Below are 27630 nucleotides of genomic sequence, written 5' to 3' on the forward strand. Positions count from 1 at the left end.
TCGACAAAAATACCTTTAAATAATTTAAAAACATAACAACAATACCCAACAGTAGATATATTTTTTCAAAAAATATCTTAGAGATTGAATTTTGATGTGATTTTTTTACAAGAATAATTAAAAAAATGAGATATTATTATTCTTAAAATTTGATAATTTTTTTCTAAGTATATATTTTTTGTGATTTTTTAAAAGTATTATTAGTTGTTAACAAAAAATTACAAAAAAAATATATACTCAACAAAAAATTACCAAATTTTAAGGATACTAATATCTCATTCTTTTAATCATTCTTGCAAAAAATTGTATCAAAATTCAATCTCTAATATATTTTTTGAGAAATACATATTTAATGTTAGATAATCTTGCAAAAAAAATTAACATATTTTGTATTTCTCAAAAAATACATTAGAGATTGAATTTTGATGCAATTTTTTGCAAGCATAATTAGAAAAATAAGATATTATTATTCTTAAAATTTAGTAATTTTTTGTTAAGTATATATTATTTTGTAATTTTTTAAAAGTATTATTGGTTATTAACAAAAAAATCATAAAAAAATTATATACTTAACAAAAAATTACCAATTTTTATGTATAATAATATATTATTTTTATAATCATGCTTGCAAAAAATTGCATCAAAATTCAATCTCTAAAGTATTTTTTAAAAATATATATTTACTATTGGGTATTATTGTTGTGTTTTTAAATTATTTGAAGGCATTTTTGTCGATAGTAAAATTCATGTATATTTTTGTCAGCGTTTGAATAATTTGAGAGCATTTTTGGTAGTTAACCCTTAGAAAAAAAGATATGTTTATAAAAATAAATAAATAAAAAAATAACTTAAGAATATATTTGTTTCTTCTCAAAAAAATTTAATCCTTTTCTTTAAATATTATAAAAATTAATTCTTTAAAATAATTTTAATATTAAAAATCTTTTTTAATAATTAAATCTTTTTAATAGTTATTTATAATAATTTTTTCCTTTTTTTTCCGGCTGTACCTATGATGGGGCAATAATGGATTTATTTATTTGTTCATTAAATTTAAACTTAAAACTACGATTGATCCTTTCAAATTCTAAAAAGTAAAACTAAACATTTGTATTTTTCTTAAAAAAATAAGAGAATAATATTTTATTTGAACAGCGTAAATAATAAGTTAAAAAAATTAATTTTAATTTAAAAAAAATTAAATTTTAAATTAATTAAATATAATTTTATTAATAGACTCAAAATATGATCTGTTATTCACATTATTTATATTTTATGTTGTTCTTCCGGTAAAATTGCTTTCTATTATTCATTGTCATTAAAATTATCTTTTAAAGAAAAACTCAACACAAAAAGTAAAGTATAGCGGCAACAACAAAGGAAAAACAAATAAACAAAAAAATAATAATCAACGCAACCATTATAACCATAAAAATTTTTTTGTCATTTCCGACATTATTATTAACAACAAAAAAAGGTATGTATCTAACCACTCCTTATAACTCTGAAAACATATGTATAATAGTTAAAAAACACATCATTTATTTCTTACACTTTTCTTTCTTTTTTTTATTTGATATCTCAGTACAACTCTAAAAATACTTCTTGACCATATTCGAACAAGTTCATAGCAAACCAACATATGATATTCTAGCATACTAATACTTGCCAAAAAAAAATTACAGCCGATAAATAAGTGGTGGCCATTTTTTATCATTGCTGTTACATAAAACACAAAATATTTTCTTGATTAATAACTTCAAGGTGAATTGGTCTCTCTTTTGTATTGACCTTACTAGTCAAGACAAACTAAATAAACAACTTCATTCTAGGTGGAATAAATCCTTTTTAAATAGTCCTAATAAAATAAAAAATTAAGATATAAATTTGTCTAATAAAAATATTTGATAATCTCACTAAATAATATTATAAAAATTCAAAGAAAAACAAAAATAAATATATTGGATTAAACCAAATTTTAAACAAATCTTAATAACAAGTCTAACTGTTTATTAAAATAGAAATAAAACCTTAAAAACTATATATTCTATATCACTTTTGGTTCTAATTAAAATTGAAACTGTTTTAAAGAATCTAACCTTGGCTTTAACTTCTTTTACTTACAGACTTAGACAGATAAACATCCGAGCTCCACCTTCGAGAAAGAGCTTGCGCCTTCCAACTTTGTCAACGGTAAAGATTGAAACAAAGATAGCAAGCGCATTAAAGCCACCCATGATCACGGAAGCCATAAGGGAAGCCTTGCTGCCAAAGCCAAAAGTTCTGAACAAAACAGGAGCATAGGAAGAAAGGAATGGCTATGGCCATCACGAGTTGAGGCCTATAATGCCTCTTCAACAGAGTGGCCCATGGATGCTTCACTGCCATGGACGATTGATTCGCCTCAACAAGGTCCTTGAACTCTTCCTCCACGTCACTGGTTTCGATAATCTTGAGAAGCTCTTGCTTGGCTTTCTCATCTTTGCCACGCTCGATCAAGGAGCTCGGCGAGTGGGGGAGAAAGATTGCGCCGATGACGTTCATCACGGCGGGGACAGCCGCGAAACCCAAGCTGTAGCGCCAGCCTTCACTGTTCTTCATCTTGGGGAAGAAATCGTTGTGGACGTTGGCCACAATGAAGCCAAGGGTGATGGCCAATCGGAACATCCTGTTAAGGGCACTTCTGTATTTGTAAGGAGCAACCTCTGGCACATAGATTGGAATAGAATGATTGGCACATCCAATTCCGAAGCCAAGCAACATGCGAACAACGATGAACATCCATACTTTCTGAGCAAAGGCATTAAAAACGGCACCGGCAAGAAATAGAATACCGCCGGACAACATGGTAAGACGGCTTCCAAAGATTTGATTGATAGAAGACGTACAAAGTGATGCCACGAGAGCAGCCAGATACAGGGACCATGTAAAGAGTGTCAAAATCTGGCTGTCAAACTTGTAATACTGGTTATCAGATGGCTTCATGTTCATGACTAAGAGATGAGTAGAGAAGAGAAAGGAAAGGACTAGTATTAGGTTTGTAGTTTGATTTGAGATGAAACGAGAGAAAGAACGCAAACACTAGGATATTTTATACACATGGATTCCCACAAGGGCAATTATGACTTTTCAACCGAATTATTATTTTATTTTATCTTTTATTATATTATCTATCTTTGAGTCAGATTTTTTTATAAATGTATTAATTTATCGTACGGTTTGTCATATTTATTGCGATACTAATTACGTTTATTTATTCCTATTTAGTTGCTTAGAATTTTTTAGTGATGGTGAATTTATTAAGCAAACCCAATTAGTTAAAATTTAGAATTTGAGCCTTCTAAATTTTAAATTTTTATTTTAAAAAATAAAATATAATTTTTTATGTTCTCTTTATATATTTTATAAAATAAATAATAAAAAAATTATATTTTATTCTCTAAAATAAAATTTAAAATTTAAAATATTTAACTCCTAAAATTTAGGTCATTGTTTTGAATGTAAAAACTCAATCGGTTCAATTGAATAAATCAAAAATCGACTCTCTTATCAAATTTTTTTTATAAATAACCAACAATGATCCGATTTAAAAATCAACGAGGGGAAGAAATCGGTAAACCGATCCATAACAATTCGATCCTCCTTAAAAAAAGAAAAATCATAAATAATCTTTGATAATTACACAACGAGATTTTCAACCATAAAAAAAATTTCTTTTTGTCTTTTGATATTTACTTTTGTAAAATTTATTAACCGTCAATATTCTTTTAATGAAATATGTCTACATCGCTCATTTATCAAATAAACTTAAAATATGAACAAAAAATATTTATAAAATCGACCTAACATCACTTGAAAGAATCATGGAAAATAATCAACTTACCTTATCATTCATGAGAATCATATATACATATGAGTAATAGTGAATTTTTATAATTATTTATCATTTAAAAAATTCATATTTCTTACATAATTCTTCTTCTATTTTTTATTCTTCATACCTATACTACAAAAAAAATACTCATTCAGCCACACTTTTTTAAACTACATTTGAAAAGCGTAGTCTATTTTATATTTATAGAATAGGCTATACTTTTCTTCGTATTGCCTTTTTATAAGATAAAATAATACATAATTGTGACATCATTTAAAAAGTATAGCCTTAGATATTTTAGAAATCACTTATAAAGCGTAGCCGTACGATTGATATCTATGGATTCATTTTTTATATCTAAGGGAACGCTTTTAAAGAGTAGCATATTTATTAAATTTTGGGTGCACTTAAAAAATGATACCTAATGTATGCATAGCCAAATCCTAACAACACTTGGTAAATTTTTATATTATTAACTTCCGATTCCCTCCAAAAGCACACACACGAACCCTTTCGCCCACAACAACTAACCTTCACACCTTCAATTCGAGAAAGTGAGACCCTCACCTTCGCCAACCTTTCGCGCACAACAACCCTCACCTTTGCCATTCTCACCTTTCAACACTCATCACATTCGCCTTCTCACCGTTGCCGTTAACTGTCGCCACCCAGTCACCACTCACCACTCACCACTCACCGCCAGTCACTGCTCACCGTTCACCATCGACACTCATCACCTTTGCCATGGTCACTGCTGCACTGACCATTGCTCTTCTCCAGTAATCATCGCTGCGCCGTTCTCCAGTAATCGTCGCTGCGCCGCTCTGACCATCGTCATCTCCGTGCTTCTCATCATCGTCTTCTCTGTGCTCACATCATTGAATAGGTATGTATTGATTTCTATTTGGTTCTGAAATTTCAGAGGCTTAGGGTTCCTATTTTAGGGGTTTTAATTTGGGGGTTTTAATTTGTGAAATATGGGTTTGTGAACTGTAATTTGATAACATGTATGCTGTTGTTGATGAAGATGTGTAGTATTTTAGGGTTTGTGAACTGTGATTTAATATACAGCTTGTCTATTTTCTCTGTATTTTTGTTTGTGAGACTGAATCCAAATGCAGCCTTAATACCTATGCATGTTGAGGATTAATAATTTTCTTCGTCCAAAATTGTGTTTCCTTTTCAGGAGCAAAATTTGGTGGCTGCCATGAGCTTTAGAAATTTCGAGTGTATAGGAGCAGGTTGTTACCATGACTGTTGTTTATCAATCCATTTTTATTTTTTCTTCAATTATTCTTTTGATACCTTTCAAGATGTTTTTTCAAGCTAAATGTAATGTAATTATTTTGCTCGGAATTCCTTGGTGCCATGATGTGGGCTTGGATAGCATGGTCAAGTGATTGTAGCATATGCTTCATCTTCTTATTCTGGCATCTGGTAGGAATGAGGAAAATATTTTAAGAAGTGTATCTTAGGATTGGTCTTCTTATCCCTGTCTATCTATGATTTATTTCTTTATTATCCCAAAATTTGCGTGTTAGAGAAGATGCACAGGTTTCTTTCTTATTCTTATATAATTGAAACTGAAATCTAATTTATATTTTGGGTTCATTCTTTCCATATCTTGGAAATTGGAATCAACATGAACCACCTGTTATGTTGCTCTTAGTTGTCTTTGAATACATGAACACTGATATTTCTGATTGTCTCTATAATGTGGCATCAGATCTATACATGGACTTAGGACTATAGAATGTCTTGTTTCTTTCAGTTGATTAATATTGGTTTTGCTCTTTGATTCTCTTTTTTCTAACCTTCTACACTTTCCCCTTACATTATATTCATCTGTAGGGTGTTCCCTTTTTTAACTTTCCACTTGTTTTTTTTAATAGTTACAGTATTTGTTGTTTCAACAACATAAATCTTTTTTGTATTTTGTACCAAAAAGTTCATTAAAATTATGTCAAAATTTCTAAGGACTTGTTTAAAGTATAATTGATGATTTATATTGGCTTGAATTTCAGGGTACTTATGTGGAGGGTATAAAGGAAGAAGTTGTTTTATCGCCAGGACATGCTCTTTCTTTTATTACTGCTGGAGAAGGTATAACTGATGAGTGATGACAGAATATTTTCCTCCATTTGTACTCATGCTTTAATTGTTGATTCAGAAACTTAACAAACATGTTTGATGGCAGAGCATCATCATGTTGGGTCAAACAATTTTAATCTGTTCAGCAGCGGAAGTCATACGATTTTTACACTTGTAAGAATCTTAGTATATTAGTATTATAATCTAGTAACAAAGCACTGGATTATACACCTGATTCAATTTTACTAAACGGAAATATAGCTTAACCACAACCTGAGGCTGGATATATTGCACGAGTGATTATTTTATATGTACATGCTGGTTAAACGTGTGATCATTGCTAGTTATTATATTTTATTGCTCTCTTGGACCTTGTCATACCAACCAGCGAAGCCTCTCTCTTGGTGAGGATGATGTCAGTTCCTCATTCAATAGCATGGATATGTTGTACCATCCTTTTAATATTTATCCTGAACTGCAATAATTTGAAGTCCTTGTTATTCTCAGACATTAATGTTTGTCTAAAATAAAGCCTTTTATGAAGTGGACAAGTGTTTTCTCCTTACTGACACACTTTACAGTTTACACCTACTAACATCTTGAGCTTGTAGGCTAATTAAGATGTTGAGTCCTTAACTACATGTAAATATAATTTTATCTTTTAGGAAAGTATATTCCTTCTAAAGAGCCTTTCATTGTGGGAGTACTCTCCTCTGGAAGACTGGAATATGTTAACATGATTGTAAACCTAGCTTATTGATTCTTTTTTTTCTCTCTTCAATTCCGAAATTTGATACCCTTGTTGATGGATCTCTTTTGATTGAAAATGAGAATAAAAAAGAGGGTTCCACAATGTCATCTGAACTGCCTTACGATGTTAGACATAGAAGATCATCAAGTAAATGGAACAATGAACTCTCCCAACTAGCAGTATTATTACTGAATCAACACAAGCTGGTGAACTGATCACCAGAGCAAGGCTCCCAGCGGTATATTAATTTTCATAGTTTGCATATAAAATGTTTCAATTTTGGAATATGTACATTAATTTTAGGACCTAATTGAGGGATACCTGGAACTCGTAAAAATAATTCATCTCCCCGGAATATTTGATTAGAGATAATTTTTATTATTTAAAGAAATTATTTAGTATAATTATGTATTTATTTTTATTTTGTAATATTCAACTCATTTAAATAAAAATGCAGAATTATTATACATGTAATCATATTAACTATTATATTGTATTAATATATATATATATATATATAACGGCCGTTGCCTATTCTCAAAGGCTACGCTTTTCTGCACCAAGGGCTATGCTTTTGGCGTTTGGGAATAGGGTGCGCTTTTCAGCTTTCATTTTTCCAGAATAGGCTACGCTTTTCAACGCTACTGCATCACCTGTAAAGCGTAGCCACATTGTATACCATAGCTACTTTTTATAAACGTAGCCTTAAGTCCCTCGTAGTTTTTATAAGTGTAAAATTAGATCTCGTTTTTTTTTTTTTTGTATACTATACCTACTGTATATAAGCATAGCCTTAAGTCTCTTTTTTTCTGTGTACCTGAATTGGTGTTTTTCTTGTAGTGCTAATGGCTACTAGCTATAATTCTGTCAATAGTATTACCTATAATAGATTATGTGATGAAAAAGTTTGAAAAATAAAGGCAAAAATTATAAAGTTATGAAAAGTCCCATCTAAATTTGACAAGAGTAAGACGGCTTATATAGAAATGGTTCTCATGGATGATAAGTTTAGTTAGTTATTTTTCATGATTCTTTCAAGTAATGCTAGTTTCAATTTAAAAATATTTTTTGTTCATATTTTAAGTTTATTTGGTAAGTAGACCCTTGCACGAATCAAAGACCGTGCGATTTAATAACTTGATAAGTGCTAATAGCTTTTATATTTAATTTGTTTTACAGTGTGATAAAATTCATTATTCAATTAAGAATTATTTGACAAAGATGTTTGAAAATGAACTGATTGAAGAGAAGGTCTATGTCTTCTCAAATTTTCTGATTGAGGAATCAAGTGAAATTTATCTTCCGACTGTACATGTGTGCAGAATAACTTTTAAGAAGAAGTCATGTATAGTAAATATGATCGATGATCATAAAATTTCTATTAATCATTTCAATTTTCTTGCTCATGCTAATATATTGAGACAAACAAATGAACAATGTAACTTATTTAGTATGTAGTTAATTTGTATTAAGATACAAAAAAAAATTATTTTACTTTTTGTCAAGAAATTACATAATAGCATCATTTTATCAATAACATAAATTTTAACAGTTTATTTATACAAATATTTGAAATTGTATTGTGACTTTTTTTAAAGGTATATCCTTTTATTAATATATTATTAATTTTATCGTTTAATATAAAATAAATTGATAAAATTTCTTTAATTTATAAGTAAATTATAATTTTATTCATTTATTTGTCCTTAATTTGATGTTTTTAATTCAGTTTTTTTTTCAATTAGATGTTATTAGATTTTTAACCGAAAAAGGAGAACTAATATCATGGTCAAAAACAAAGAGAAGTGACCATTACATTGTTATTGAGCTTCATGATTGAGAAATTTTAATATTTCACAATGAAATTTTGTTTTGTAACAATTATCTATCTATATGCAAAATTTTTTATCTTTTTTATTATATGTTATTACTACTTATTTCTCTTCATTCTTCCTTTTATTTAGAAATGAGAAAAAAATAATGTATACACTATGGGATCAATTTGCAACCTAATTACTCAATTATTTACGTGATTACCAAGCAACTAAATACATATTTATTCTCGAATTTGCAAAATTTAATAAAAGCATTGATAAGCATATTGGTTTACTCATTTTCTACTCATATTTTTATTCATTAAGTGTTGTATTTTTTATATTTACAACAAATATTCAACATAAAAAAATAAAAAATAATATTAATTGTTATCTATGTTATTTATTTAGTCATAATTAAATTTGACTCAGAAGAGCTATTGTTATTTATTATTTAACAATGCATTTCAAATTTTTTTGACCACTTATTTAATAAATTTTTAATTAATTATGTTATTTTAAATTGAAAAAATACAAATTTGATGATGTCAGAAGTTTAAAAAAAATATTGTACTTGCAAAAATTGAAGAGTTGCTTCGGTCAAATGGCAAGTCATTGAAAGAATATTATGGAATGTTATATTCTCCAGAAAATTTGGTGTCCATCTTAGAAGACAAAATTATAATGGAAGAGTTGAATTTTGATGTTAATACTCTTGCGAGTGAACTAAGTGGGTATTTAGAAAAACTAATTGATGAGCAGAAATTTGCATACAATCAAATAATGAGTGTTGTTAGCAGTAATATGGGTGGATTTTTCTTCTTATGTGATCAAGGTGGTTGTGAAAAAATATTCTTATGGTCAACTATATCGTGCTCAATTAGATTTAAAGGATGTATAGTTTTAAATGTTACTTCGAGTGGAATTGCTGCACTTCTATTGCCTATAAATAGAAGAACTGCACATTCAAGATTTAAAATTCCTTTAACCATAAATAAAGATTTTTTGTATAACATTATAAATAGAGAAGTTCTGTTGTAAAGTTAATAACCAAGGCCAAATTAATTATATGGAATGAAACTCCAATAATAAGTAAGTATTATTACGAAATTTTAGACAAATGCCTCAAAGATATCTTGAGGTGCTCATATTTGTATAGTTTTCATTTGTCGTTTGGAGGTAAAGTTGTTATCTTTAAAAGAGATTTTAGACAAATTTTTACCTGTGATTTCCAAAGGTTCAAGGCAAGATATAATTCAGTCTTCTATTAATTCTTTATATTTGTAGCATAACTGTAAGTTTCTAAAACTTACAAAAAATATGAAATTATCACCAGGTAAAAACAACAACATACAAAAACTCTGAAATTTTACAAAATGGCTACTCAAAATTGGTGATGGTTTGGCTAGTGATACAACAGATAGTGAATCGATCATTCATATATCATCTGAAATATTGGTTAAGCACTCTGAGACAGTTTTGGATGACCTCATTAATTTTGTGTATCCATATATGTTATCTAATTTATCCGTTGAAAATTATTTTAAGGATAGAGCAATTCTTGTACCAACTTTGGATTGTGTCACTGATGTCAACAATAAGATGACTGCATAGTTACCTGGACAAGAAAGAGTTTATTTAAGTTCTGACTCTATGTGTGCTAAGGAGAAAAATTTAGAATTTGAGTTAGATGCCTTTTCACCAGAGATTCTAAATGGAATAAATTGTTCAAGTCTACCACCACAAAAGTTGATCGTGAAGATTGGCGCTCCTATTATGTTACTGCGAAATATAGACCAAACTAATGGTTTGTGCAATGGAACGAGAATGTAAGTTAGAAGAATGAAAAACTATGTAATAGAATGCAAGACTTTAACCGGTAACAAAGCTGAAAGTATTGTTCTTATCCCAAGACTGAATCTAATTCCAAATACCGAAACATTACTAAACAGGTTTGAAAGAAGACATTTTTCAATTATAATGTCATTTGTAATGACAATAAATAAGTCTCAGGGACAAACTCTATCAAAAGTTGGAATATACCTTTTAAGACCAATTTTCACCCATGATCAATTGTATGTTGCATTATTAAGAGTAAAGAGTAAAGATGGATTGCGAGTGTTATTACAAGATTACGAACACTTGGAAGATAACTGCACGATAAATATTGCATATAGAGAAGTTTTTGAGAGCTTATAATAAAAAAGTAATTTCTAATTCTCTTAATCAAATTTATTACTATCAATTAACAAAATTGACAAATTCTAGGTGCTAATAGATAATACATTCTTATTTTATAATTTTATAGCTTGAGAATATTAATTATATCATAAAAATCTATGTTATTTTATTTTTTTGATAAACTATTTTAAAATTACGTTAATCATATAATTTTTATATTAATATTAATATAATATTATTTCAGGTATATGTTTTATAGACATCAAAGGAAAATGTTGAGCTATTTTTTAGCGGATTTAAATTATTTATTATTTATTAAAAAATTTTATGCATTAAAAATCTCTAATAATTTATTGTTCATTTTGAGCTGATTTTAATATGTCCTTACTTGACAGTAAATCAGCATATAAAAATTTGTTGATAAATCTAAATATTACTAAATTATTAATGGTGATATTAAATATATACGTCTAATTTATTAAAAAAATATTACTAAAATTAATTAATAATTATTTTAAAATTAATATACTTAATATTATATAAATTTTAAAAAAATAAATAATACATAACATATTATTTTTTTATTAACTAAATTATTATAATTTAAAATAAATTATCCACCTATTATTACACTTGTTAATCATAATAACTCACATAAAATTGTGAGGGGCGGAATGGAATGGGTTTTAGCTCAAAAATAAAATATAAGAAACCCTAAAATTAAAATCCGAAATTACTGGAAACCTAACTCCCCCAACCTTGGCTGCTGCTGCTACTGTGCCACCTTTCTTCTCCATTTCTTTTCGAACTCCGCCAGAGTCGCCGCTTCCGGCATCGTTGCTCTCCTCCTTCATCGCTACTCCGTTCAACTCTTCGTCGGCACCAGCTTCTCTACCTACCGGCATCGCTGCCGCCAAGCATCTCTGCCACACGCTTTCCTCTCCGGCTCCGTGTCTGCGCAACCTCTCCGCTGTGGTTGCTTCCTTCCCTCGTCCTTGGTAAGACTTACTACTCTGTCAATTGCTGCATTGAATTTTCTTCATGATTCATGAAGTTGATTAGTAATTTAATCATAATTTCATGATTCACTGACCGGTTCCGTTCTTGCAACCTTGGATCAGGTATGGATCCGGAAGCTTCGCGAACTGCACGAGAATCTCTTGACCTGGCATTTCAAATGTCGAATATACTCGACACTGGCCTTGACCGTCACACTCTCTCTGTTCTTATTGCTCTCTGTGATCTTGGAGTTAACCCAGAAGCACTTGCTGCCCTTGTTAAAGAGCTGAGGAATGAAAAACCTTCCTTGTCTTCTGCAACAGCGAGGTCTTCTTTGTCGTAAATCTGCTTTTTGTTTGATGCCATTCTTTTCTTGCTCAGGTACTTTTACATTTTGAACCATTTTAGCTGTTGCTTCTTAGGTTTTGGTTGTTTTTTTAATTATCTTGTGATCTATCCACGGTCATTGTTTGAGTTCAAAATTGATGTGGATGAAATCTCTCAAATTTAGCCTCTGAATAAAGAAATATACACATAATCTTCCAAATATGAACAATTGGATAAATGTCCATTTTGCTGCCTTGACTTTGGTGTAGGGTTTAGGGTTTAAGTGTCATGATCTTTTGGATACTAAATTGGTGGTTTATCCTTATTTTTTTTATTAATCTAGCATTTGGGCCCTTGAAATATTAGTTTGCTAGCAAAAGAGTCTTTATTTTGTGTGGAAAAGTCAAGCAGAACCAATCTTTGGAGACTAATGTGTAATTCTCAATCTTTGAAGGATCATTTTTGTCAACAAACTAATTTTTTTAATGATTTACTGATATGATGTGTGTATTGGAACATATTTGCAATCAAAATAGCTTATTTGAAGGCAACCTTTCATTTAGATATTTGAGCAGAGTCCCATTCGTTCACACAAGTACTTATTTCATATGCAGTTTCTGGAGTATTTGATTACTAAGCATTTAATTGATAGTCGTTTTCTTTAGGTCATCAGTAGAGAAGAATGAAAGAGCGACTTGGCTAATGAGATGAGAAGAAACAAAGATAGGAGGTTATAAGAGATGAGATGAGTACTGAAATTGTGTTATTGTCTTACTTAGAAAAACTAAGCAAGCTTCCTTACTTTGTACTTTTTTTTGTTATGTTCATCTCTATATATTCAACATAGATGCTACTGTAAATCAATCATTTTCATATGTTTTATAAACAACTGCCAAGTAGAGAGGATGAGTATTGTTATGAATTTTTACGTCAACCATATAACTTGATCCTTAGTTCCGCAGTAAATGACATGTATTTTCAGACAAGGAAGCAACTGCATTGATTTTTTAAATCTTTGGGTGTTCATTCGTTTAGTTGGTCTTCAAACTCAGCCATCAGTCTACCTATTTTCAAGTTGTGTGAAAATAGGTTCAGATTTGTTTGAAAACAATGAAAAAGTACTTGTATAAATTTAGAAACTAAAAAGACTGATCTCTCTGTTTTATTTGAGCAAAATTATCTTTATAAATTAATGTGTCACTGCGACCCAAATATTTTCATCCAATAAAACACTGCATTTTGCCAAATTTGATCATTACGATGTAACTGCCAAAGCAAAATTATGCTAGCTGGAGTGAAGTAAAATACCAAAAATCTACCCCAAATATTTTGGTGTGAACAAAATTGAACCAAAGGAACGAAAGTTTTCGTAACACCTGAAAGATTATCGACCTTTGACATAATTTTTGAAAAGAAAAATATGTTAAAAAGGTTATGTAAATTAAGTGAGATTGTAAAATAAAGGCTTTTTGGCGGACAAATTTGAACTTTTTTATAATATAATCTTAACCAGATTGTGAGATGCTAACCAAGTGATTAATATGAAAATTAAGTAAAGAAACTTGATGACTAAATAACAGTGTCTATACATGTAAGTTTCATAAAACATGAACTAAATTTATTCTGTAAATAAAGACCTAAAGTTTTGTATTACTGTTTCAATGGTCTCAGGTGATTTTAGACCTCATCAATAACTAATCCCAAAAGGCCGAAACAAACTACTCACATTTCTTATAACAGGATCCTGATAAAGATCCAAAAAATATTAAAAGAAAATTTGAATTTACTCAGGCCAAGTTTTTCCAACCTAAGTTTGCCAAAAATCTATCCTACACTAGCCAACAATTCAAAGGATGTTGCACCAAAAGAGAGGTTTCTCCTCACCAAAAAATGTGTGTTTATTTTCTTCCTTGATTGAAAGCAACGAATTCAGAGCTTCAAAGCTAACTCATCTGGCCACAAGATTTTCTCCTTTCCACTTTTCTCTTCAATGAATTTGACTTTCTTAGGTGGCTTCTCTATCATCCTTGGGGCTTTAGTCACAAGCTTCTTTTTCTCATTGACATTTTCCCTTCTGTTTGTCTGCATTAATGTAGTTCTTTGTTTCTGTTAAATAAACAAAACAAATGTGATGATTCTTGGTTCAAAGTAGATAGTCAACGATATTTATATCGAAAGACAAACAGTTAGGATTTCAAATGAAGTCAATACCTCATGTTGAGCGACACTCTCCTTCGTCCTAACAGGCACATCATGAATATTTACATCAGCAGAAGGACCATGATCTTGTTCAACCTTAGCAGTGTGTAACTTTGTTAAATGTCTATGCCGTTGCCTCAAAAACCTGAAATCAAAAGGCACTGGTCAAAGAAATATTCGATAAAAGAATGCATATTAACAATCAATGAACTCTTAAGTGTACATTTCATACCTAACTTCTTCCAAAAGAATATCTCGCTTCTGCTTTTTGACTTTCAATTTCCTTTTCTTCGAAACATACTCCTGCAACATTGTGATAGAATTTTGTGAACATTTAGCTACTGGAAAATCAATCAACTGTGAAAAAAGAAAAAAGAAATCACAAAACAGAAAGCAAAGACACCACCACCATACCAAACATCAATAAACTACTTGTTTATTATCAATCAGAGATGCAACCAAAGTCTTATAAACCAAACACAAAATGTTATAGCCTTCATCTCACAAGCTTTCAAGCACAGATATCTGCTTCTATTGTAGCCATGAGGTTGCAGACTACAATCTAAAACTAACAAGGTACAAACAGTGAAACAGATTATGCTGTTGCAAACCATAATTTAAGATCAATGCTAGAATGAAGGTAAACATAATCAATTTAGTACCCAAAAGATTGATATGCTGAATATTGAGCTCCTGATACAAAAAGATATACTTCCTATACAAATTCATCAAACCCATTACCCAAGTAGGTTCTGGGAATCGAAATTGAGATGATTTGTCAAACGTAATAAATCATTCAAGCACAGATTGATAGTTCATTCCTAACACTAACGAGTAACAATCATGTTTTCAGTTCAGTCTTCTCGGCTATCTCCATCTTATAAACAGGCTATGATTAACAATAGAATTTACCATAAACAAAGCATAATTTAGGCCAACAAAAAATAAAGCCTCATAATATTTTCAAATTAATTAATTCACAATATAACTACAAGATAAAATACTAACCTTCTGTATCTCTAAATAATCTTCCAACAGACCATTGTATTTGTTGCTCAACTTGGAATTCTTCACAGAACCACAAAATTGAGAGGAATTAACAGCAGCCCTTTTCATCTTTAACTCTTCAATATCGAGATTACTAATAAAAAAACGAAGAAGAAGAAGAAGAAAGAATCCTCAAGAGAGACACTGTGCTTCCTCCTCCTTTTTATTAATTTTGTAACAGTAGATAGAAGAAGAAAGAAAAAGGAAAGAACGAAAGAAAAAGAAGGAGGAGGGTGAGTATTGTGTTTATTATTATAGCATAAGTGTGCGTGAAGAAAGAAGAGGAGGAGGAAAGAAGAATAATAAGAAGGCAATAATGGACCCATTGAAACTGAAAGAAAGAAAGAAAGAAAGAAAGAAAGAAGGGTAAATGTGGGAAGATACTGAGTTGTTGTGGCTTCAAGATATGATATGATATGATTTGATATGATATCTCCGATCAGATGATGAGAACAGAATTCAAAAGACATATGTCTTCAATTCTTGATTTCTTGTACTTGTATTATCTCTCTGCCTTAGGAGCATCCCTCCCTTCGAATTGTTGCTTTTTTTTTTTTTCCTTTTGGAAGANTTCTTTATGATATCTTTAAGCCTTTAACCATAAATCTAAATCTAAATCTTTATTATTTATTTCTTTTATATTTAACTATTGAGATTCGATAACAAGTTATATGAATTTTAATAATTAATTTTTTTAAAAATGTTAATTCAAATTGTTTCGAGGTTAACAATAATGACCACAAATAAAATAAGAACGATGATACTTGTGAGTTGTATATAAAACAGGAAAACTCTTTTTTTTTTTTCTGGTACTTTGAAAATCTTAATAGAATTCAAGTTAAAGAAGAAGGCTAGTCATCATCTAGAATCTTGGACTTTAACCTAATGGGAAAGTATGGGGAGATACTTCTAAAGATATTTATAATCTATCTATCTATCATATTCTATCTTCTATATTGATAATAAATTTAAAAATCAAATTATGAATCTATGTTTATCACTTTAGTATTTCTTATTTGCACAACTATCGCAATGCATTCATAATGGATTATACTAACACAAAAAAAAAATCGTTTTTGTTCGAACGTATTTTTGGGATAAATCCTAAAATTGTCCCTAATGTTTTAATCGCCTTATTTAAGTCTTTAACGTTTTAAAATTGATTCAATGTTATTCTGCCGTTAGAGATCTATTAACAGAATAGACGGCAAGACAAAATTGAGACGATTTTAAAATGTTAGAGACTTAAATAGGACATAAATGTTGAGGACAAAAATAATACATAAAAATAAATTTTAATTTAATTTTATCTTTCAATAATATCAATTTTTTACTATACATAATATTTAATTATTTTTGAATCACATTTAAATAAATTACACTTAAATCACATTATTTTCATTCTAAATAGTTTTTTTTTATGATTTTACTCTTAAAGATTTTTAGTTATCATAAAATGTTTATAAAATAACTAGTATATAAATTTGTGGAAAAAAAAAATAATATATATATATATACAATAAAATATAAATTATACATTTTGTCTCTAATGTATCAAAATTCTTTAAATTATAAAAAAATAAATTTATTTAAAATGAAAGTATTAAAGTAATGTGATTAAGTATAATTTATTTATATGTGATTAAAAAATAATTAAATACTATGTGCAATAAAAAATTGATATTATTAAAGGATAAAATTAAATTAAAATTTATTTTTATGTATTGTTTTTGTCCCCAACATGTTTGTCCTATTTAAGTTTCCAATATTTCAAAATCGTCTCAATTTTGTCCCGCTATCAATTCTGTTAATGAATCCCTAATGACAGGATAATATTAACTCAATTTTAAAACGTTAAGAGAATTGAAACATTAAAGATAACTTTAAAACTTACCTAAAATGTTAGAGACAATAAAAATACTTTTGAACTATCAACGTCAAAATAAGAAAAACCATTAACCTAAAGTCCTAAGCAATTAGACAATAGAACAAATTAAAGTTTAAAAATTCAAACCTTAAACTAGTAGCAAGTCACAATTAAATATGACAATTAAAAGGGGTATGTGTTTGTACATTTTTAGTCAGGTTATAACAAAAAAATTAGTCATGTGTTACAATTTTAACCTATGAAGCATGGATATTTTGCTGAGTTGTCGTGTTTGTGTATTGGACATATTTTGGATACGATATTTATTGACATTCGTCCGACACGCGTATTTGCGGTGTTCAATCGTGTCTTAATAAAAAATAAAATTTTTTTTTCGAAGATACTTGGACACACCTAAATACCATCACGTATCAGCGTGTTCGGTCTTATTCTTAACATATATAAATACTATTACGTGTCAGCGTGTCCAATCTTATTGTTAAGATATATTTTTGAAATAAATTTAGATATAGTATATATTATTATTTATTAAAACAAAAAGATATTTTAAATACTTGATATAATTAAAATAAGATATTAAAAATAATTAAGAAATTAATTTATATTTTAATATCAATAAAATATCAAAATATCATTATAATTTATCTAAAAAAACTTTATAATTTATATGTATGTGTATCTTCGTGTCTTATAAAATTTTAAAATTCATGTATCGGCGTGTCCCGTGTCCCGTGTCCGTGCATCATAGATTTCAACACTACCCAGCATTGTATTATGTCAAGATAATATTTAATACATTTGACACAATTTAAGGGTTTTTTAACATAAAGAATTAAAAATTGTCATGTTCCCTTTATATAGTTTTTATTGAGTTTTGTAAAAAGTAATGTAATGGCCCATATATGAAGAATGAACATACAAGTATGATAAGAATGTTAACTATATCTATTTTTTTTTTCTTTTCGTTTTTTTTTTAATTTTCAAAAATTTGGTAACAATACGATGAATTCTAGATTTCTAGGTAGAACACGATTACGCCAACAAAGAAAGAAGGCCTCAAGTTGTCAAAGCAATAAGGTAGTTCAACTCAAAAGAGAAATTGAAAACTTCCGTAAAACTTTGCTCACATTTATTACATAGTTTTTAAGTATCATGTAAAATATAACACATAATGTAATTATGAATGAAATTCAGACTAGAAAAGTTATTAGATATTATAAAGATCAAGTCAACACTCAATCATAAATTCATGTATCTAAAGTCCAAATGACAATAAAAGAGGACGAATTACTCTTCTGAAACACAGTACAGCTTTTCTTTCTTTTGTTTTTAATAGAAAGCTCTATTTTTATTAAAAAAATGAATGCCAAATAACAAAACAACCAGGAACTATGGGGCCTCATGAATCGAATGAATGAGGTTTCAATGAAAGAGAGACATTTGAATTTTGACCATAAAAGTTGGAAAATTAAAATCTGAAGAACATTGTTCTGATAAGATCTTGGTATGTCACATGTGAGCTACATGCCTCATCAATCTTCAGTTGATATCAGAATTGATACTTTTGTCTTCCTCCTTATCATCGTTATCTTCTTCATCCGTAGAATAATCTTCTTCATCCATAGAATCTACTACAACCTGCATGGAACATCCCCACAAAAAATATTGTCAATTCAACCATCTGATGATTAATTAAAGCATAAATTGAAAATGGGGTCGAATATAACAAATACAGAATGTTACTTAAAACTCAAATCTAAACATAAGTTTTTCAGTGCGCAAATAACATTGCTTAAAAAACATATCACATATGAATAACTTTCCCATATAAATTATAACTAATTAATGATAAATTATACATATAAATATAATGCATACAAACAGAAGCACAAGAAACTGGGGCAAACCAAAATTTCCCTTACAATCTGGAAGATTGCCGAGGACACACATTAAGATTCAAGGTAAGGCTTAATGATTGTCATCATATAGTTCATCTTTCACAGAATTTCAAACCTTGAACATATCAGTTTTCATTATATGAATATAATTAGACACCATATATATATTATCAATCAAAACCATAAGGGTCTCTCGGCAGGGCTCAAATAGAAAAAGCAATTGTTCAAGAAACAGTAAGGTCAACACAATAGTCTATATAGTGCAAATTGCAATCAACATTCTTATTGAAACTGCATTAAAATATTGAAATTCTATGAAATTAACAGAGGAATATTGAGAGTACTTACACATTTCTCAACTTTTGGATTGTCCTTGACCTTTCTCACTTTCTTCATTCTGTCATAACCTTTGCTGTTATTCTTAATTTGTTGGGAGAAGCCGATACTCATGTCCCATAGAACCTTCCCACAAGTACTACAAGACCTGCAAACACAACATAGATAATAAATAAATTAAAAATAAATAAAAACCAGATAGGGTAAATTAATCAATCAACGAGATTGGAATGATTAGAATATAAAATATCTTCTCCAAACACCAAATCCCAAGAACATTGTCATTATCTTTTCTTTTCCCATAATTTTGTACTATATCTTAAAATCAAAATACAAATAAATAAAGAAAAGAAAAGAATTAAAGATGGCAATTATGATAATGCATGCAAATTGCAGTATAGATTTGAAAGAAAAACCCTACTCTTTGTAGTTTTGATACGCTAATTAATTGAAAAAAAGAAGAAGAGAGGAATCCAGGGTAAGAAGAAGAACCCGTTGAAATTCTTGGGGAAAACGTCGGGAATTTGTTCAATTCTGGTTTGTTGATAGCGCACACAGTGATCACACCACTCCATTATTATTGCTTGCAGCAACTGGTATTCGCTTCTGGAAGGCTCGTTACGTTCAATTCAAGCTCGCAAAGAAAGAACGAACTTGTTCGATCGCTATGATGAAGAATGAACGAGTGTCTGGATTCGGTTCAGTTATGAAATAGTGAAGTATTTATTTCAGGTCGGGTGAAGTGACGTGTTGTCAGTTGTAACCGACTAAGCGCGAAGAATATAACTAACTAACTAGTTTGTTTCACCGTGTGATAAATGAAATGGAAATGGAAATGAAAATGAAATTCATATCATTCTAATTTAAAGAATGAAAACCCTCTGAAATCCTTGGGGAGCAAGAAATCTATATATTGACCAAGTTTCCTGAATTCTCTATTTCTTCCTTTCATATTCGCTTTTCGTTTGACGTGACACAAACTTGACAAATTATTGTATATACAATAAAGCTCAGTTGCAGTTGACTTCACGAAAAATTAATAATTGAGAGTCGTTAGAAAGCCGTCAGATAAAAATTTAGTCAAATCAGTCAAATTATTTAACGACTCTCAGTTATCAACTTCAACTTAGTCAAATAAGTCAAATTATTTAACGACTCTCAATTACCAATTTCATGTGAAGTCAACTGTACTAAGTTTTCACCGCATAAACTGAACTTATTGAGAGAGAAGAAATACTGTCCATGTTCAAATTGTCCTAATATTTTGGATGAAAACTTGAGCAAATTTTTAACACAAGACAAATACCGTTTACATGTTTTGTAACTGTATTCCAACGTCTCTATATTTCTGTTATGCAAGTTAGGACCCAACAGATTATACAGGAGAAACATGCTCAACCTTGTAAAGTGAAAAGTTAAATTGAGGATCCATTCCATGGTACAAAACTTAGCTAGTTGGAATTGGAGCAATATATGGATGGATTCTAACAAGTGCTCAATACTATAAATTAACAATTCACACTGGAATTGTGGCTGCTAAGTCCTAACTTTGACTTCCTTCTAGTTTTGCTTCATTTGAAGAGTATTGCTCTTCTGTTGGGGCATGAATTGGGAAGGTTTTCTGAACTGCACCAAGATCATGGTCATGTTATCGCATCCCTCGCCAATAGTAATTGACGGTGCCAAACAACGATCTAGTACTCGCTCACACACCGCAGAAAGTTTTGTTTCCTGACAAGTTAAATAGTAACATTTTAAGAACATCTGTTGTTTGAAATCACATTAACCAAAACTACATAAAACTTAAATGTAACCTTGAAAGGTTAAGTATTGGTGTATTATGTTGCTTAGTAGTCCAAATACAACTTACACAACTCTGATCATGACATGACAAGAATGACAGGTAACTTCTTTTGGTTGATGAAAGATAACTTAAAACTTGAATTTACTTCATTCTCTTAGCTCAGTTTAGTTGGAGGGTAAAATTTTGAAAGATCAAATTTCGAAAAATATACAAAACTCATCCACCAATTCCTCACTTCATTTATAGCACCTAAACCATACTGACCCTTATTAGGAAACTTGTATAAAACTCACCAACAGCAGTTCTTGACGCACGAAATCAACCAATTGTTGACTCGACATGCAGTCCCTGAAAAAATTAAAGAGAAACAAACGTTTGCAAAAATTCAGGGATTTAAACAAGAGAAAGTAAAAGGGAAATACATCCACCAGTACAGTTTCTCACACTTTTATGACTCAAGTTTTAGTTTATGTGATGATTTGTTGTTAAGATGCATATTCAGGGATTCTTTTTCTAAAATGTGTGCATCACTTCACTTATGAGGTTGCATCACCTTGCCACATCAAAGTGACTCGCTTTTCGGTTTAACACATCAATGTTTCTTTTGCCTTGGGGCAACACTGAGCTCACTTTGCATTTCTTAAATAATCATACTATTCTGCCAAATTCAAGATAACATTAAAAATCTAAATGGAAATATGAGAAACATTAGTAGCATACCATATGCCATCACAAGCGAGCACCATAAATTCATCTTCGTCGCAAAGATCAACCTATAAAAAGAGTCAACCAATATATGTTAGCGGGCTAATTCGAGTTAAAAACTCGAAATAGAAACTAAAACAAATAAAATGCATGGTTATGAAGTAATGAGAGACTCTTAACCACACATTTTATTATGAGTTCTATGACTAGCATATCACTAAATTGGAAACTATGGTAGATCTACGTATCACATTGGAACTTAACTGATTTCAACAAGAACAAACTTACAATGTTTATATCTGGATTTGCAGTCACAATCTGTGTTTCAACTGAGAGAAATTTATTCTGCTTAAATTCCACGTCACCTGCAGAACATTGATACACGTTGAATGTGTCTTTTCATACTGACAAATTCATAGATCTTCCTAAACACAGATTTGTAAATACCTATAGCTCTTGCAAGATTTAAACTCCCATTAACTCGTCCTGCGTGGATGAAACCACCAGCTTTTAAGATTCTTTCCTTCTCAATCGCAAGGTCAGGTTTGTGGTCTCTTGTTAAATTGTATGCCTATGCAAAACAGCGATAGTTAGAACTTAAAAAAATATATCTACAATCTTTAAGAGACATAGTCCACAAGAGAAAGAAACAAAAACAATATCTATGCATTCTAAGTTTCTAACTAGTTAATTCAAGAGACATATGTTACTAAATGTACACTAGCAATTCACAGAAAACACAGCATGCAGTGTAGTTATACATTCAAAGAAGCGATTAGCATGATAGAAATCTAAGAAGCTTCAATATGAAGTTATTACCTGACCCTTCCTAGACAAAACACAACGCGAATCACCGGCATTTGCAATAAAAAGTTGGTTGTTTTTAACAATTGCTACACAAGCAGTGCTTCCAGAAGTTGGTCCAGCAAAATTGGAATGGGGTCCCTACTTAGAAATTACAATATATAAGATCAAATTAAGCTATGGTAAGTTGCTAAGAAAAGAAAAAGAAATAAACAAAACCCCTACCTCCTCAAAAGTCCAATCATCACTTTGGCAATTACCATTGTTGCCGCGTGGAGACCGAATCAAACCTTCCATCATCCCATTAAACTTGTTCATCTTATCACCCAAGGCTGATAATTCCCTCCAACCTCTTTGACCCTGCATCATCTCGTCCATTCTGCATAATAATAATGAAACACTAGTTCATAACTTCACCGTTTTCATATGCTATTTGGTCAACAATATGTAGACTAAGTCATATACATTCACCAACTATATAATTTTATTTTATTTCATTTTTTAATTATTTTTCAGAAAAGAGAACCTTTTAAATATTCAAGTGTCTGGTATACCTGCAAGGGACTATTTAGGATGTTTGGTAAGACTAAAACATTAAAATCATTTCAATAATCTCTTATTTATACTGTTGCTTTTGTGCATAATTGATTATGTAAGCACTTATTTATTTCTGGATAGTTTAGCTGGGAAGTGGAACCACAACCTCCTTTAAAAGTTTGTGAGCCAAAAGAAGGTTTATACTCTAAATAGTTCAAACTTCATAGACTGTATACAAACACAAAACTTATTTTGGTGATGTAATTAACAAAGAACAGCGGAACACACTTAAGGGACCTCTTTCTCATATAACCTGAAAAAAGCTTTCTGAAGAGAAGCTGCTATATCTCCATCAAGGTATGCTTTACTCTTAAGCACCTGAAGGTGAAGATACTTGGCACAGAACTTCGCAACCGCCTTACCTGGAAATTTTGGAGTTAATTAGGCATCGAAAACACATTGTTGATTACAAAACTATACATAATTTCAGTAATATTCTGATAGGACATGTAATGTGCGTTTCCAAGTTGAAGTTTTGGAGGGAAAGGCTTTGAAAAGTAAAAGAGACTTCATTTTACACTAGAAATCCTTCCCTTCCTTCCCTTTTCCTTCAAAATCGAAGAGTAACAATTTCATGCATATTTTGGGAAATTGTTATGTATAAATAAGAAAAAGAAAGAGATAGATAGTGATACTTGTAACTTAAGTTATGGTGAGAGTTTAGCGAAAGTTGAGGGAACTCGTAAATTATCCACATTCTTGTAGAGATTTAGGGTTCGCGATCATATTTACTGACGATTCTATGGCAATAAAGCAATCCAGTTAGAGTCCAAATGTAATTTCTTAGTCCTGTTTTTACCCGGCTTTTCCCTAGAAAATGCATGTAGTTAATTATTACTAAGCTCTAAATTCTAATGCCTAGAATGTTCTTCCTTTATGTAACAAATAGTTAAACCAGCAATCTGTCATTCTTCCAAATAGCCAAACTTGTTCAATCCTCACCTCCATGCCCATCATATACACCGAAAAATGAAGTGGACGCATCCACATCAAGATGTGCAGCATGCTAGCAGAAGAAAAGGGTATAAAAAAGTCAACATATTTTCATTTTCAAAAGCTATGTTCCAAGTAATTTATTACTGATTACTCACTGCATCTTCCATTGTTGCGCGCCACCCTTGCATCGATGACAAACCATATCTAAGACAGTCATTTTCTCCGTCTTCAGAAAACTTTTCAGTTTTGGGAAAACTCAGATTTGTTCCCATCCCTATCTGAATAAAAACATATTAGTTTTATTTCTTCAAGCATTACAATGAAAGAAAAACCTACACCAAAATAGTAACAAAAAATTAAGAATCAAACTTCCATTTTCAAAAGGAAAGTAGAAAGAACCAAACAAGAAAAAATATTATCTAGAAGTGCCAGGGGCAATGAAATCAAAGTTCTGAAGAAAAATATTGATGACATAATGCTTATCAGTTCTGATATCATTAGCCTATGAGGCACAAATACGAATACAAGTATTAAAAAGAAATTAGTTATAAATTTAACAGGTTTAAGATAGCAGTATTTGATGCATATATGCATACAATATGACAAGCAAATAAAAATTAAGTATTTGTGCATCATAATTCATAGGTGATAATAAAGCATTCAACACAAACCAAGGAACAAAATAACTAAATATTTCAACACAGAGCAAACAGAACTACAACAAGCAGTGATGAAAATGGAATGACAACGATAGAATATTTGAATAGATAAAACTAATGGAGGCCTCATTATATTTCAATTTGGCAAAGAATTCACCGGTCAAAAGATCAAACAGAGTCAGAATCCAAAATCAAGCAAGACAGAGATGATAATAAAGAGAAAGAGAAGCTATGAACAAAAAAGAATTCCAAAACTCATAATTGTGTGCATAGCAGACTCACTTGACTTTTGCAGTGACTCCTTGGAAAGTCAAAAAGGAACTTTTTTTATGAGTTTCAAGAGAAGACTTTCACTTTATAAAGAAGGAGAAAATGAACAGCACTCTCTTTGTCTTGTTAGGGAAAGGAAACGAGAACTGGAAATTGGGAATAAAAAAAAAATGAGGAGAATGAAGAAAGGTTTGAGGCACAGAACAGAAGAATGAATGTACATGCACAAAACAAGTTGCTAGCACAACTAGTGGTGTCAGTGAGAATAATTTAAAAAAAAAAGAAAAAGAAAAGAAAAGGAGAAGACTTTCTTTCTTTTTATGTTTTTTTTCTGGCATAGAATAGAATGATCCTTTCATATGTTAGTTTGTGTTTTTAATTTTGAGGAGCTTCTAAGAAATTACATGTTTTTGTGTGTGAGAGTGACTGTTCACCCACCGCCACCAGTCCACCACAAATGAACAATATTTTCATGGGCAAAATATAACCATATTTGGATATTAATATTCTTTTAAAGGATTAATTAACATGTAAAAAATAACAAATATAAGTTAATAATGAACCGATATAAATTTTGGATATGCAATTTCTTCTTTTTACTGTTCATTAGTTTATTTTACTAGATCCCAATAGAGCTAAAAAGAATCCAAATAATTGAGTTAAGAATCTTGTTAATATGATAGTGTGTCATTTAATTTTTAATATCATAACCAAAAAAATATTAGTATATAAAAATTAAAGATAGTGATATTATCGCTCTTATTTTTATCATTTCATTTTTCTCAAAATCTTTTTTGTTATTCGATCTCTGTCTCTCTAAAACTTCAACTCGCAAAGGTCAAAGGCCAACGGCATCTTAACTTTCAACTCCCCCGCCCCCTCCCAAACTCATTTATGGATATTTAAGAAATATTGATTTGGATATTAAAAAAAAAAGGGGGTAAAAAACCATTTTTCTGCTGGTTAATCGGAAACCTTATATTATTACATGTTCTGGTTGATAATTGAATAGGACCAGAAAACGACGGTTGCCTTAAGTCTTTCTCAAAATAAAGTTGACTTGGATGTAAAGAGTTTCATACGAGAAAATGGATCATCTCCGTTTTTTTAACATTTGATAAAATATAGTGTGATCTCTCATTTTAATTTTATAAATGGAATCAAAAATAAATAAAAGAGAAATAGTGATAAATTATTAGATTAAATACTACATATCATCTAATTTTTTAAAATAGTAAATATAGTCTTTTGTTTTAAAATAAATAAATATAAAACATATAAATATATACAAAAATATTTTTTATTAATATAAATTGTTCTACGATAGTTTTTGTTTTTAATGTCTTAAATTTATATGAAACAAATGAATATTTTGTACTATTTTAATGGCACTTATTATATAACGTGCGTTAGCCTGTATGGCCATGCAAGTGTATAAAAATTTTCCATAAATAAAAAGGGATGAATAGGAGACTTATGTTAACAATATTTTGAGGGATATCAATTTGTATAATTGTAAGTATAATACCCACAACTAATTGGCTCTAGGATCACTCACTCATATAAATGACACTATCATATTTTTCATCTCTCAAATTCACTAACACTCATAAAACAAGGGAGAGAATTTTCAGATTTCAAAACATACACATTTCATTATTGAACACACACATATAATACACAAGGCATAGACAATGCTTCCTACTAAAATAATAATTTGTGAATCAAAAATCAATTTTGTAATGACTACCATGCTATGAGTTGTCTTCATGAATCTTCCTTCAATTTGCATTCATGTAGTTTCCACAATCTTCTAATTTAGGTTGCTTATTCTCCAATTTCAATTCAATTTGATTTTGAATTTCTTCAATGTTGTAGAATGTTGTAGTTATACTACTCTCTTGAATGTTCTTGGTTATTCTCCAAATTTCCAACATCTTCTAGTAAATTAATGATTATTGTTTTCAATTCAAACTTTGCTTCTTCTTTGACCATTTTGACTTCAAAAATTCTTCATGAAAATTCTAGTCCATGCAAGTTGATTTATAATGAATTAACATTGCCTCCCTTAAATCAAGCTTGCAGAATTAATCATTCCAAGCATCTTCTTCAATTTGTAAAATAATTCAGTCTTCAATGGCTTTGTAAATATATCTGCAATTTGTTCTTCAGTTGGACAGTACTCGATCACAACTTCTTTTTCATTCACCAACGCTCTGATTTTGTGAAATCGAATATCAATATACTTCGATCTTCCATGGAATACTGGATTTTTGCAAAGTGCAATAGCTGACTTGTTATCGCAAAATATTATTGTTGGAGTATTTTGTTTCTCGTTCAATTCCTCAAGAATTCTTCTTAGCCAAACTGCTTGTGTTGCACAACTTGCTGCTGCTATATATTCTGCTTCTGCTGTAGATAGTGCTACTACTGGTTGTTTCTTTGACGAT

General features: G+C 30.0%; 3 protein-coding genes, 1 long non-coding RNA gene and 2 pseudogenes across 7 annotated transcripts; 2 read left to right on the forward strand and 4 right to left on the reverse strand.

The window, feature by feature from the left end:
• Positions 1-2105: 2105 nt before the first annotated feature.
• On the reverse strand, positions 2106-2991 carry LOC107495489 (sugar carrier protein C-like; annotated as a pseudogene).
• A 1391-nt stretch (positions 2992-4382) lies between these two features.
• On the forward strand, positions 4383-6508 carry LOC107495667 (uncharacterized). Its single transcript, XR_001593514.3, has 3 exons — positions 4383-4760; positions 5061-5115; positions 5899-6508. It is a non-coding gene; the product is annotated as an uncharacterized LOC107495667 (long non-coding RNA).
• Positions 6509-11393: 4885 nt separating this feature from the next.
• On the forward strand, positions 11394-13183 carry LOC107495577 (mitotic-spindle organizing protein 1B). 3 transcript variants are annotated; one of them, XM_021125454.2, is made up of 3 exons: positions 11394-11709; positions 11833-12091; positions 12690-13183. In XM_021125454.2, the coding sequence occupies exon 2, from the start codon at positions 11835-11837 to the stop codon at positions 12051-12053; it is 219 nt and encodes a 72-aa protein (XP_020981113.1). In that variant the 5' UTR covers positions 11394-11709; positions 11833-11834; the 3' UTR covers positions 12054-12091; positions 12690-13183. The 3 variants fall into 3 exon arrangements, with proteins under 3 accessions (XP_020981113.1, XP_020981114.1, XP_052118740.1); XM_021125455.2 differs by having other exon boundaries at positions 12711-13183; XM_052262780.1 differs by having other exon boundaries at positions 11398-11709; positions 12703-13183.
• A 440-nt stretch (positions 13184-13623) lies between these two features.
• On the reverse strand, positions 13624-15739 carry LOC107495575 (uncharacterized). 2 transcript variants are annotated; one of them, XM_016116722.3, is made up of 4 exons: positions 15245-15739; positions 14469-14539; positions 14249-14381; positions 13624-14119 (listed from the first exon to the last, which is right to left on the reverse strand). In XM_016116722.3, the coding sequence occupies exons 1-4, from the start codon at positions 15350-15352 to the stop codon at positions 13967-13969; spliced, it is 465 nt and encodes a 154-aa protein (XP_015972208.1). In that variant the 5' UTR covers positions 15353-15739; the 3' UTR covers positions 13624-13966. The 2 variants fall into 2 exon arrangements, with proteins under 2 accessions (XP_015972208.1, XP_015972207.1); XM_016116721.3 differs by having other exon boundaries at positions 13624-14143; positions 15245-15733.
• Positions 15740-18486: 2747 nt separating this feature from the next.
• Positions 18487-20228, reverse strand: LOC107495576 (uncharacterized). The gene is made up of 3 exons (XM_016116723.3): positions 19898-20228; positions 19418-19553; positions 18487-18809 (listed from the first exon to the last, which is right to left on the reverse strand). Exons 1-3 carry the CDS (start codon positions 19978-19980, stop codon positions 18711-18713), a joined length of 318 nt encoding a protein of 105 aa, XP_015972209.1. The 5' UTR covers positions 19981-20228; the 3' UTR covers positions 18487-18710.
• A 420-nt stretch (positions 20229-20648) lies between these two features.
• On the reverse strand, positions 20649-25453 carry LOC107495574 (probable protein phosphatase 2C 60; annotated as a pseudogene).
• Positions 25454-27630: the final 2177 nt, after the last annotated feature.

Source organism: Arachis duranensis, chromosome 6 (assembly GCF_000817695.3).
Source record: "Arachis duranensis cultivar V14167 chromosome 6, aradu.V14167.gnm2.J7QH, whole genome shotgun sequence".
NCBI classification, from domain to species: domain Eukaryota; kingdom Viridiplantae; phylum Streptophyta; class Magnoliopsida; order Fabales; family Fabaceae; genus Arachis; species Arachis duranensis.

What these genes read in the sequence shown, in the direction of transcription:
- LOC107495576 (XM_016116723.3), bottom strand. Translation starts at nt 19,980, where the DNA reads ATGGAGTGGTGTGATCACTGTGTGCGCTATCAACAAACCAGAATTGAA. An exon ending in TTCCCCAAGAATTTCAACGG is followed by an intron (nt 19,554 to 19,897) that starts GTTCTTCTTCTT and finishes TTGTGTTTGCAG; the next exon opens with GTCTTGTAGTACTTGTGGGA. An exon ending in ATCCAAAAGTTGAGAAATGT is followed by an intron (nt 18,810 to 19,417) that starts GTAAGTACTCTC and finishes TGTTCCATGCAG; the next exon opens with GTTGTAGTAGATTCTATGGA.
- LOC107495575 (XM_016116721.3), bottom strand. Translation starts at nt 15,352, where the DNA reads ATGAAAAGGGCTGCTGTTAATTCCTCTCAATTTTGTGGTTCTGTGAAG. An exon ending in ATTCTTTTGGAAGAAGTTAG is followed by an intron (nt 14,382 to 14,468) that starts GTATGAAATGTA and finishes TTTTGATTTCAG; the next exon opens with GTTTTTGAGGCAACGGCATA. An exon ending in AGAGTGTCGCTCAACATGAG is followed by an intron (nt 14,144 to 14,248) that starts GTATTGACTTCA and finishes TTTATTTAACAG; the next exon opens with AAACAAAGAACTACATTAAT.
- LOC107495577 (XM_021125454.2), top strand. Translation starts at nt 11,835, where the DNA reads ATGGATCCGGAAGCTTCGCGAACTGCACGAGAATCTCTTGACCTGGCA.